Source organism: Spermophilus citellus (assembly GCF_964194105.1).
Source record: "Spermophilus citellus genome assembly, chromosome: 8".
In the NCBI taxonomy this organism is placed as follows: domain Eukaryota; kingdom Metazoa; phylum Chordata; class Mammalia; order Rodentia; family Sciuridae; genus Spermophilus; species Spermophilus citellus.
The window spans coordinates 12,750,719-12,763,144 of NC_138189.1; the positions used below are offsets into that span (position 1 = coordinate 12,750,719).

Genomic DNA, 12,426 nt, shown 5'->3' on the forward strand with positions numbered 1-12,426 from the left:
ATCATATGGCAAGGAGGAAGCCAGAGAGTGGGGAAGGGCCAATTACTCTAATAACCTTGTGTGAGGACCTATGAGAACTACTTTAATTCCTTCTAAGAGTAGTACCCCCAATTACCCAATCACCTTGCATGAGGCTCTACCACCAAAAGTCACCACCACCTCACAATACCACTGCTGCACTGAGGACCAAGTGTCCAGCATATGGGGAACACATTCAAATTACATCCAAACCTTAGCAAATTTTAAGGGAACAACAAATGAGCCATCAGAGAAAATTACAAGCAGAGACCTCAGATGGGGTTTAAAGGGAAAACATGGTAACCTTTTTCAAGAAGAAAAAGTATTTGTTCATAATGTATTTATAATAAAGTTTGTGATGCATGCAGCCAGTACATAGTATCAAATGTCACTCAGAATCAATCATTAGCAATAACACCAACATTAATCCTGACCAACACATGTAGCAAGGCTTATTTAGCCACTAGAGCAAATGCTACTCTAGATTTCTCTTATGCTTAAAAATAAGTCTAGAAATGCTAACTTATGATATATACGTGTATGTATATGTATGTGTGTGTGTGATATATATATATATATATATATATATATATATATATATATTCTCCATGATAAAAGATAAGTCTAAAAAGATGTTTCACAAGTAATTTAACTGCTAGTCAAAATGAAACTCAATACAAAAGGCTGACCACAAAATACAGATTAACATTTCAATGACCAGCATTCGATGAAAGATTAATAAACATGCAAAGCAGTGAATGTGACTATAATCAGAAGAAAAATCATCAATAGAAAAAGATTCAAAATTATAAAAATGAGGACTTTAAAAGAGCAATTATAAATATGCTCAAGATTTAAAAAAAATAAACATTATGGGGCTGGGGTTGTGGCTCAGTGGTAGAGTGCTCGCCTAGCATGCTTGAGGCACTGAGTTTGATCCTCCACACCACATAAATGTAAAATAAAGATATTGTGTCCACTTAAAAAACTAAAAAATAAATATTTTTAAAAAGTAAACATAATGAAAAGACAAAGAAAATTGTACATAAGAACAGAAAGAAATTTCTAGAGCTGAAATATATGATATCTGATGTGAAAAATGTACTGAATTAGCTTAAAAAAGAGTAGATGATACAGAAAACAACATGAGTAAACTTGAAGACAGTGCAATAGAAACTATCAAATTGAAGCACAGAGAGAGAAGGAATCTGAAAATAGATAGGGCCTTGAGACTTGTGGGACAATATCAGAAGAGAGCAGAGCAGAAAAAATGGAGAAATGATGCCAAATCTCCAAACTGCATGAAAACTATAAACACACAAGTTCAGAGAAACTTGAGCAGAAACAAAACAAAACAAAACCCATTGAGTTTTATACAATCAGTGTCAGATTTGGCCATCAGGTTACTAGAGCAACCTGTAATCTGGAAGAGCAACTGTCCTTCTTGCCAACTGTGACTCAGGATGGAACAAGCACTAGACTCTTTGTCTGAAGAAGGGAGTTGTGCAACTGGTCACACCTCACAGGAAGATAAATGCTTCTAATACAGTTGTCTACCCTTCCCAGGGCTTGGGGACCAAGGGCTCTGTCCGGTTAGAATCGCCAGGTTTGAATCATAGCTCCAATACTCAATATCTGTGTGACCTAATACATCACATCTTTGAATCTCAATTTCTTCACTTCTAAAATGGGAACATGAGCACCACTTTTATAATATTGCTAGAAGAATTCAGTGTGTTTAAGTATTAAGTAGAAAGCATAATGGGTATTAGGCAATATTTTTTATTTTACATGACGTTACCCAAAGCACATAATTATTAAGAATAGCTATTGAGCTTTCACTACATATTGTATACTGAGCTAAGGGTTCATAAGTAATATAATATTTAATCTGCATAACAAACCCTCAAAGTATTTATCACTGTTTTAGAGTTCAGCTCTCACAGAGGTTAAGTGACCTGTTCAGATTTTTCAGCTTGTGGAAGAGAAAAGATTTAGGCCCAGGAATAGCCTGGGTCTTTCATGAGCTCATGTATTTATTCAGTTCATATGTGTTATGTACTTTACTACTCCTAGCTAACACAAAAAATCTGCATCCCACAGAGATACAGACTATATCTCAGTGTACACTTGGTGCTGGAACTGTACCTTCTTGGCTTATAAAGAGGTTTTCTCAGAAGCGTTAAACAAGCATACACCCACATTCATAATATATTGATCTACACTTCGTTCTTTTCCTAAAATCTCCACATATGTTGTTGCTTTTCCTGGCAAACAGGAGAGATGAGGCTTCACAAGCCTTCTCTGCAGACAGCTGCCTCTGCTGAGGAGGGAGGTGGAGCCGCAGAGCCTGTCTTCCCTCACAGGACCCATCAGGACCCAGGCACTGGGAGATGCTGCACTTTTTCAAATAAATCCTCTCATTTATTCCCCAAAGTTCTGTAAGATGTTGTTATTATCATCATCCATCTCACAGATGAGAAAATTCAGGCATGTAGAATTTCCCTCTGGGAGGGCCCAGATTAAGTAGCTCTCCTTGGGTGGCTGGGTGGGGATTTAGATCTAGGTAGGCTTTGAGGCCTGAGTTTTGGTTATTGGAATTTCTGGTTTTTTTTCTGGGTGAGAAAAGATGAATTCCCCTAAATCCAATGCTCACTGGAAACAAGTGCATCCCATGTCATCAACTCCAGGTCCCACTGTCTCACAGTCTCAGGGGCATCTCCTGGTCAGGCCAAAGACCCTGACCTCCCTGTGGGCAGGGTCTGTGTATTTCACCTGTGTGCTTAGGGTGCACACAGCAGGAGCTCAGTCAATGTTTGGGTAAGGAAAGAAGAAACTCAAGAGGAAAGGAAGGAGGTGTAAGAAAGGGAAAGATGGGGATTTACAGCTGTGGAAGAGGGTCTCACCTTCTGCAGCTTCTTTCTTTCAGCCTCCACGGACGATCGAACAGCTTTGATTTCCACCGTGTGCTTCTTCACCATGTCTTCCAGGCACTTCACCAGCTGGTCTTTGAGGTGTTTCTTCTCCTCTTCAGTCTGATGTTTGATTTTACGAAGGTCCTCTTCATATCGTTGCTTCACATATTCTGTCTCAACACTTGCCTCTCTCTTGGTCTATTGAAAGAAATGGGACTTTGCGCAATTATCCAGGGAATTATCACTTCTCTTTCATGCAACTCTTGCAACATTTTAATATGCATATATCAGAAAGGGAATAAATTTTACAAAACTAGAAATTTGTCAGACTTCACTTTGTCAATATTGGAGAGGGCCTCTTTGGAAGGGTGTATCTTTTGCAAATGGGATTTGATGTTCCAGTCCATACTACAGCAGCTTCTAAAGAATGCTTGTTTGTTTTGATTGGGAATATGGAGTAGAATCCTAAACAGTTTTCAGTTTCCCAGAAGCTGGCATAAAAGCTGGGAAAATGCTACTACATGTCCCAGTGTCCTACTTCCAAATGACAAGGGGTTGACAGAAAGCTGGCTAAAACTCCATTCTTGTTTCTTCTACTCTTGAAATCATGGATGTGATGATTCCAAGTGGTTGGGGAATGACTTCTACCTGAAATTCATGCCAGCAAACCCTCCTGTGACTTTCCCCTCCAGTGGGCTTCAGACACTACCTGTGTATCTGTGCTTCCTTTGGTGCGGGGACATTCCTTGGGGCAGTTTTGATCCTGCTGAGGGTGTAGACTGTGGACCTCCAGGTCATTCACTTCCCCCAGAACTTCATTCTCAGGCTTCATGTCATCTGCAAGCATGAGTTTCAACATCATCTGGGATGCTCTAGACTTTGCCCTTGTGTCCAGGACAGGTCCCACATTCTGCTCTTCAACCATTTTGGTGACTACTCCTCTACTTATGTGCTCTGCTCATAAACCCAGTGATTCTCATCTTTGCTCAAGCAGCATGCTGAGCTTAATTAATTGCTATGCTTTCCCTTCCTAAACGAGTAATCTGATTTTTTTATTGCACTTTTTATTAGTTAAAAATATTGAGCATGTTCCCCAACATAGGTACATTCAATGAGAACTTAAAGGATGAGAAAAAAATAATTATAATAACAACTACTAACTTTTCCCTCCCCTGTTCCCTGAGGTGCTCATGCCCTATATTTGAGCATCTCTGTTCTAAACCTTCAGCACTCTTCTGGTTCTAACTTGTGTATCTTCCTTCTCACATTTCAGCCTGCTGTAATTTCTTCTATTCAGACACCTTATTCCCCTGCTCCCTGGGTCACGCCCCTGATGCCATGGGCTGTGGTGTAACATTCCCATAAGCTCCTGAAGGCAGAGCCCATGTTTTGTGCCTGTTATCAAGCTGGTCAAGCTGCAGGTATTCAGGAACTTTTTGGTGAGAGAGCCTAATGAAAGGCACTTGGAGTCAAATATTCTTAGCTACATATACCTGCTTTATTATCGAACATTTGGCTGACCTTGAACTAGCTACTTATCCTTTCTGAGCCTCATTTTTTTTCATCTGCAATATGAAAGAATGGAAAACTTATCTTACAAAGTTATTGGGAAGACACAATAATGTAATTGTATGAAATGATGTTCAAAGTACAAAGTCCTGTCTAAACATGGAGGGGGAAGCCTGCGCCAAGAAGGGCAAGCACTCAGATGGGTCAGATGGGGAACTATTTGGAGGCAAAGGGTCTTTTCACATCACAACTTTTAGGTGTCTGGCTTGTGCCAGCTCCAGGTGAAGCAGCTCTAGGTGTCAGCTCAGCCTAACTCTAGGTGTCACCTGTGCCCTGCAGGGAGTAGACTCACTCACCTGAAAAGCCAGATGAAACAGCCCTGCCCCTCCCCTCTGCTCCCTCAGCAGTCTCATGGCTGCCAGAAGAACCAGGCTGACCTGGTAGTTAACTGCCAATCTTTAAGGAACTTGTTCCAGGGCATCTCACCAGTTTTCTGTGGCACATGACACTCCTGTAGCATCAGTCTGTCTTTGGCAACTGTCAGCTTCTCCCCAAGTTTTTTTGCAGTGCTCTTCAGCTCTGAGTTCTCCTGGCGAGCCTCCCTCAGCTGCACATCCAGGTCCTAAACAGACAGTATGGGTCTCAGTTCTGTATAAAGACACACTCTGGGTGCAGGACAGTTATCAGATCTGAAAGGTGGGTAAGTGCACGCAGGAGCCCTGAGTCTCTGGAATTAGTGGCTTAGGGTTCATCAAATGCCTACTCATCCTCTGACTGGCTGTCAGTTAATCTTTTTCTAGTAAGGATTAAATGAGATTAAGCGTCTGGTACAGAAGAAAATGCTCAGGAAGTATTAGAAATATTAGTGACTGCTACTTCTTAAAAATGGGGCTCTGCGTTTTTGTAGGGCTCACCAGCTGACTCATCAATGGAACACAAATGTACTGAGGATTTTAGGAGACTCACATTGTTATGGAATAAACCCAGGCTTTAGAGTTAGGTTGTCCTGAGTTCAGAAACATTCACTGCATGTTCAGGGAGGCCAGTCTTTAAACTTCTCAATTTCAGTTTTGTTTTCTTCATCTGTAACCTGAAAGTCTTTAAGTTCTCAGAGCTGAAGGACTAAGTCTAGCTCATCATGCATCCTCCGCCCATAGCCCTGGGCCCAGCACCCAGTAGGTGTTTAATAAATAATGTGCTGAATGAACTTGATAGAGATAACTGTGCTCACTCTGGTAGAAATCAAGTACCCAGCACAGTGCCTTACACACAGTAGGTGTACAAAATCGGCAGCCTATTAGCCCTGGGGGAGGTATGAAGAGAGGCCACTTTACCTGAATCCTTTCCTTCAGCTTCTGGGCATACTTCTTCAGGTCACTTATCTTGCGACCCCTGTGTTCCAGGTCCCCTTCTAGCTTCTTGACCTGGGCCTGCAGGGCCGACTCCTGGACCTGGAAGTTCTTGCGGAGGTCGGCCTCCTTCTCCTGCCACTGCCACAGGGCCTCGCTCACCGACTGCTGCATGGCCTGGCGGATGGCCTCGTTCTCCCGCTCGTAGGTGGCCTGCAGCTCCTCGGCCTTGCGGCTGTAGTCCTGGCTCAGCTGCTGGTTCTCCGCTCGCAGCCGCTCCACCTCCAGCAGCACCTCCTGCATCTCGGCGTCCGGGCCGGGCTCGGCCTTGGCCTCGGGGCTCTCCTGGGATCGCCGGCTCCACTGGGGGCCCTCGTAGCTTGTCAGATGCCGGAGCCGCTTCTCGTAGTCGGCCTTGAGCTCCAGCATCTCCTTGGACAGCGTCAGGACGCGCTCGGCGTGCTCGGCCTCCACCCGCAGCTCCCGCTCTCTGGTCTCCACCCTGCACGTGGCCGACTCGGCCTGCGCCTCCTGAGTCAGCCTCTTCTGCAGCTCCAGGGCGCTCTCCAGGGCCTGGATGCGCTGCAGCAGGGCCTCCTCGTCGTCGCTGTACCTGCCCTGTTCCTGCAGGACCCTCGCCTTGGTCTGGGCCACCGCGCCCTCCAGCTCCTCCTGGTGCGCTTCCCGCAGCGCCTCCAGGCTCGCCTCCGCCTCATCCTGGCGGGTGTTGAGGGCATAAATGACCTGCAAGCAAATCAGCAGAGCCCAGTTAGGACAAGGGAGCTGGATGTGTGGGAGGGTGGCTGTGGCCAGACGCTGTTCCTCCACACCGGGGACTGAGGTAGAATGGCACAAGCAGGGCCTGGGAAGATTTGGGTGGCTGCCGGTTTTTGAAAACTGTAGAGAGCCGGGAAGTGGCACAGGGAGGTGGTGGAAGCCAAGTTCTCTGAGAGGGTAATCCACAGGGGACTTTGAGAGGACAGCAGGAATCTAGGGGAGTTTTAAAGCAGAGGGGTGATGTGATCTTCTTTGTTTCCAAAGGAACACTTAGGAATGCAAAACACCAACAACACCTTAGAAAACCCAGCCCAAAGTATTCTCCACAGGTACAGGAAGAAGATTGGAGAAAACTCCACATGGAGGGACCCTCCTGAGCCTGACAAAACGTATCTTTGAAAAATCCAGTTGGCATCACACCTCTCCCCCCTCATTGAAAGACTTTTCCCAGACCAGGAACCAGAAAAGGATGTTGGCCCTTTCTACTTCTAAAACAAAAGGGGAAAAGTACTCTTTGCCAAGCGGAGAATGGGATGAAGGAACCCAGGAACACAGCGGGAAGCCCAGATCCAGGATGATTCCCAGGATGTTGGCTCCAGCAACAGGTAGCTGTTTACTGAGATGGGAAAGACTAGGTGGGGTAGATATGGAGAAGAAAATCAAGGATTCTCTTTGGATGTATTAAATTTGAAATGCCTCTAGACATCCCAGTGAAGAAGGCACCAAAGCAAGTGTGTACATTGGTTCCCTTGGGTATTTAAAATGCTGTCCTGTGCCACAGTCATTCACATTGATTTACCTTTAGCCTTGGTTGGTGGCTGGTGTTTCCTTATTCATGAGTCTGTCTACTAGACTATAATGTCATTGTCAGATTTCTACTAGGGACTCATCCATGGTTTTCACACTGTATCCTCGTGGCCCTGAGTTCCTTGGAGGTTACAGGCCATTTCAGGAGCCTGGTGGAAACTAAGCAGGTGAGAACCCCCTCTTCAAGCAGAGGAGGATAGCATTTGCACTGGGGATTCTCCAACATGTAGTTTGGAATAAAAACAAAATTTTCTGTTACTTTCTTAAAAAGTTGAAAGTGATGTGTGTGTGTGTGTGTGTGTGTGTGTGTGTGCATGTATAAAATTAATATTCTTAAATATTCAGAGAAGTTCAGTAAAAGGTCATAAATAAGAAGGTGTGATTAACCCAAAGCACACCTGCATGTATAAAATGAATATTTAAGAAGACCAAAGAGTACCACTAGAGGTGACATGTGTTATAGATTTAACAATACTTTATTTCGAGACTGCAGTGCTTGAAGGAAGAGTAACATACACCCAGGAAACAGCCTAATGTCTTATTTTCCATTGTCTCCATGTGATGTAGCTCTTGGTTTATTGTGTGTCTTCCACAACAGAATGTAAGCTCTATGAGAGAGGAGCTTGGTCTTCGCTGTTCATCACTCTTGGTCCCCAGTGGACAGCTCAAGGTGGACACTCCAAAAAGATTTAAATGGGGAAGGAAAAGGGTAGATGAAGGAATCAGAACTCCATCTTGAAACTTTCAAGGTGTAAGATGAGCTTGGCATCTTATGAGGCCTTGGGAGAATAAGCACCAGATAAAGAATCATGAATTTGACGTCTTCCATGCAGGGACCAGGGAAACTACTAGCCTCTTTGCCCTCCCAGGAAGACACCACGATGAAATGAAGTTTCATCTCTAGAACGCCTCTGCATCACTCTTGCACGGAATTCAGCCAACTTCTGGTGTTTTCTATGGCTTCCTAGTGATTACCATCCAAGAGCGTGTCTGGAGCTAAGTAAATGTTGAATTTAGTACCATGTTGGTTATAATTTGTATTAATAATAAATACCATTTTTATAGAATCTATCATGTGCCTTGTACAGGGACAGAAACCATATATCCACTCATGATTTCAGAAAATTCCTATGGCAACTCTGTAATTTAGTGTTTTTCTTCCTGTTCTAAGAATGAGAATTGCAGTTTCAGAGAAATTCAGTAAAAGGTCATAAATAAGAAGGTATGATTAACCCGAAGCACATGCTCACCACACAGGATCTCACTGCATCTTGCTGCCTCATTCAGTCATTTATTTATTCATGAATTCACTGTACATCTTGAATGGGCCAAGTTCTGTGCTGGTCACTGGAGGTAATTGCTGCTCAATAAGACAATTAGATTTGTGACCTCAAAAATACAATTCAGGGTTTTGGTTGTGGCTCAGTGGTAGAGTGCTTGCCTCATGTATGTGAGGCACTGGGTTCAATCCTCAGCACCACATAAAAAAATAAGTAAACAAAACAAAGTTATTGTGTCCATCTACAAATAAAGATATCTTTAAAAATACAATTCAGGACTGGGGTTGTGGCTCAGTGGTAGAGTGCATGCCTACCGTGTGTGAGGCACTGGATTCAATCTTCAGTACCACATAAAAATAAATAAATAAAATAAAGGTATTGTGTCCATATATAACTAAAAATATTTTTAAAAATACAATTCAGTGCGACAGACTAGAAAATGGAAAGTTTAAATGCTTTCTTATAAATGCTCTGAGAGGATTCAGCACCAGTTACTATGGAAACACAGAGGAAAGGTCTGGTAGGAGAGAAGAGTTACTGGAAAAAGCAAGCCTTCCCCCTTCTTCATTTGGGTGGTCAATCCCATTTTGTATGTCAGTTGCTGCTTAGGTAAGAACAATAGCACTTCTGCATGTTGCTCCATAATACTTGATATGAAATTGAATGCACAGTATGTTCATATTAAGTATTTATAATGGGATTGTTGCAAGTTATCATAGTTGCTGCAGGGCTCAGACACTGAGCAGAAATCACATTCCTAGCCCCCTGCATTAAGCAGGGCCATAGCCTAGCAGTTGCCAATTGAATTCAGGTGAATGGAGTAATGCATGTTATCTTGGGGTCAACACAGACATTAAGGTTAAGAAGGATGTGTATCCTTCACACAGCCTCTTTACCTATCTGCAGACAATGGAGAGGACTTAGAGGAAGATTAAATTCAAGATGGAAGGCATCTGAGCCCTGAATACTCAGTAGGGCTGCCCTCTACTGGGAGGACCTGAGCCAGATATAAATTACCATGCTGAGACTCTGACTTGCTGTTATCTGTTACCACATCTGTTAGTTACCCCAATATGTTGTCGGTCCACAAGACTACCCTAGGCTTTGTGACTCACTAGAGGAATCACAAGATTCAGCATATAGTCATTCATATGGCTATGATTTATTATGGCAAAGGACACAAAGCAAAATCAGCTAAGGGTAAGAGTGCATGGAGTGGAATCTGGATGGCAAGCCAGGGGTAAGTGTTATGGGCCTGGCCATATGGGCAATGCAAACAGGCTCCATTTTACCCTGAGACTCCATGTCATGTAAGAAATGCTTCTCCCATGGGAACACTCCGGCTCTGCACCTATCAACAATTGCTTAGCATAGCATGTTTGGCAACACAAAATGGCAATTCTTATACAATGTAAAGTTGTTCTATATTTGGTTCCCATTTTTCTTGGGCAATGTACCCTGTCAGAGATTGATTGTCTAGATGTTAGTAACAATTCTTTAACTTGTACTCAAGTAGAGTCATTTTGAGACCCACTTCCCTTCTGCTTGCTTGCTGCTATGCCAACCTGGAAAGTCTTGTGGGAAATACCAATGTACCCATTACATTGTTTCGCTAACTGCTCAATTCAGCTTCTGTACCTCTGCTTGTTTGCTGCTTCGCCAACATGGATGTGGTTTTTGCAGGTTTTGCCTTTAAAGACCCTGAAATGCTCAGGCTAGGTGCTGTTCCTGGCAGTTAAGAATTCTGTGGGGAGCAGTCTCTGGCCAGGCTGGCTAAATAAAGTGTCTCTCCAATTTGGACAAAATGGACTTGGTATGTTTTCTGAGCGGTCTGCCCTATAATAGTAAACTTCCCTTTCAATGGAGTTAATTCACCTGTGAAGGAGTTGCAACAGTGCCAGAAGGCATCCATGACCCATATGTGAACTGTGCGTGAACTAAAACGATGTCAAAGCCATTAGGCAGGAAAGCCTGATACTGGGAACTCCTAGCAGCAACCCTGCTGGTTTGAGAATGCTGGGTTCATGTGGCTTCCTATCCAGCTCCACCACAAGTTCAGCACAGCATCAGAGATGGGGCAGCCGGCTGGAGCCACACAGCCTCTCAGAGATGGGTGTGGCTTGCCAAAATGCCAATCAACCTTTTTATTGCAAGACCCCTGCCACACCCAGAAGCAAGACTCCTCCCTCTGAAACCTTATCTGTGCCTTGATGTACTCCCCCTTAATAAAGAATCAGGACTGGAAGACCTATCAGGGGCTCTGCTTTTAACTAATTTCTGGCTCTGTCTCTATTTCTTAGTTAATTATTTCAGACTTTTTATTTCCCAAGCAGCTCACACCTCCTGAGCCTATCAAGGCAAGGTGCTGACCACCCCACAGTATGACAACACAGGAAACTTGTCAAAGACTTAGCACCCAGGGTTTTTACTGGAGGATCCTCAGCCAGGCAACCTCTATTTGGCATGTGTCCAATTTCCAAACTCCCAGAAGGAAAGCAGGTGCTTAGCACAAACCATTTTTTTTTTTTTGGTACATTTTAGGCATAATGAGCAACCCTTGTTAGTTTAAGTAGTGGGATTCCTCTGGAAATTGAATAATTTCCCAGATGCTAACTGAGGGCCAACCTTATAAGCAACCTGTTCTAAAATTCCCTATTTCTTTGTCCTCATAGAAGTGATTTCAATTCTCTACCATGTTTCTTGAGACCCTGACTCTAATTCTTGGCCCACTCCTATACTCCTAGCATAAATTATTGTTTCTTGCTTTTTGTAGGAGAAATGATTAAGAGCTTGAGTTACAGAATTGGAGTACCAGCTTCTTTTCCTCCTAGCTGGAGATTTTAGGCAGGTGATTCAAAGTTTGTGGAGCCCAGTTCTTTGTCTTTAAAATGGGAGTAACAATAGCATCAACCTTCTAGGATTGAACTGAGAGCTAAATAAGGTAATGCACAGGAATATCTTCTATCCAATGCCTATATAATGAACACTACCTCCTATCCTATCCTAACCTATCCTATCCAGAGAGAAAAGATTTGAGACACTTAATTGTGGGTTGGCAAAAAGCCAGAGTATTTGGTAATATTTAGTTTATTGTAGGATCAGAATCCAGGCTGCTGTGGTTAAGAAAAAATGGAATTTAGGGAAGGGGTGATCATAAGGGAAGAAGGACAGAGGGAGTAGATGGCTAGATGGGCAAACAAGACCAAAGTGGGAGTGGGAGTAGGGGGGAAGACTGAGATGAGAGAAAGGCCAATGAAAAGAGTTCAGAAGAAAGGAGAAGATACAAAAAAATGGTATAATTCCAGGCAAATGAGTCTTATTTTAAATAATTGAGAAAAGATATAAGGAATTTCACTTCCTTCATAAGGCATTTCTTATCTCCTGTTTAAGTCTGTGATGCTATAACAAAATACCACAGATGGGTAATTTTTAAATAATAGAAATTTATTTAAAGTTCTGGAGGCTGAGAGTCCAAGATCAAGGTGCTGGCAGATTTGGTGTCTGGTAAGGGTAATTCATTACTTCCAAGATAGTGCCTTGTTGCTTTGTGGCAGAAGGGAAAACATGCCCTCACATAGTGGAAGGGCAGAAAAGGCCAAACAAACTCCCTCAAATCCTTTTATAAGGGTCCATATCCCACTCAGGAGAGTGGAGCCCTCATCTCCTAATTAACTCCCTATTAACGTTACCACGTTGGGGATCAAGTTTCATCTTAAATTTTGGAGAGACAAACATTCAAACCATAGCAGCTCCCTGCAGATACAGAAAGTT

General features: G+C 43.2%; 1 protein-coding gene across 4 annotated transcripts in view; it reads right to left on the reverse strand.

Moving 5' to 3' along the window:
* The window catches only part of FAM184B (family with sequence similarity 184 member B), a 111,393-nt gene that overhangs the window by 50,823 nt on the left and 48,144 nt on the right, over window positions 1-12,426 (reverse strand). For all 4 annotated transcript variants that reach the window (XM_081303269.1, XM_081303267.1, XM_081303270.1 and 1 more), the window contains 4 exons: window positions 5,777-6,535; window positions 4,929-5,064; window positions 3,643-3,770; window positions 2,925-3,131 (listed from right to left, as the gene is read on the reverse strand). In XM_081303269.1, the coding sequence (XP_081159395.1) occupies window positions 2,925-3,131; window positions 3,643-3,770; window positions 4,929-5,064; window positions 5,777-6,535 (1,230 nt within the window). The remainder of the gene's footprint in view (window positions 1-2,924; window positions 3,132-3,642; window positions 3,771-4,928; window positions 5,065-5,776; window positions 6,536-12,426) is intronic.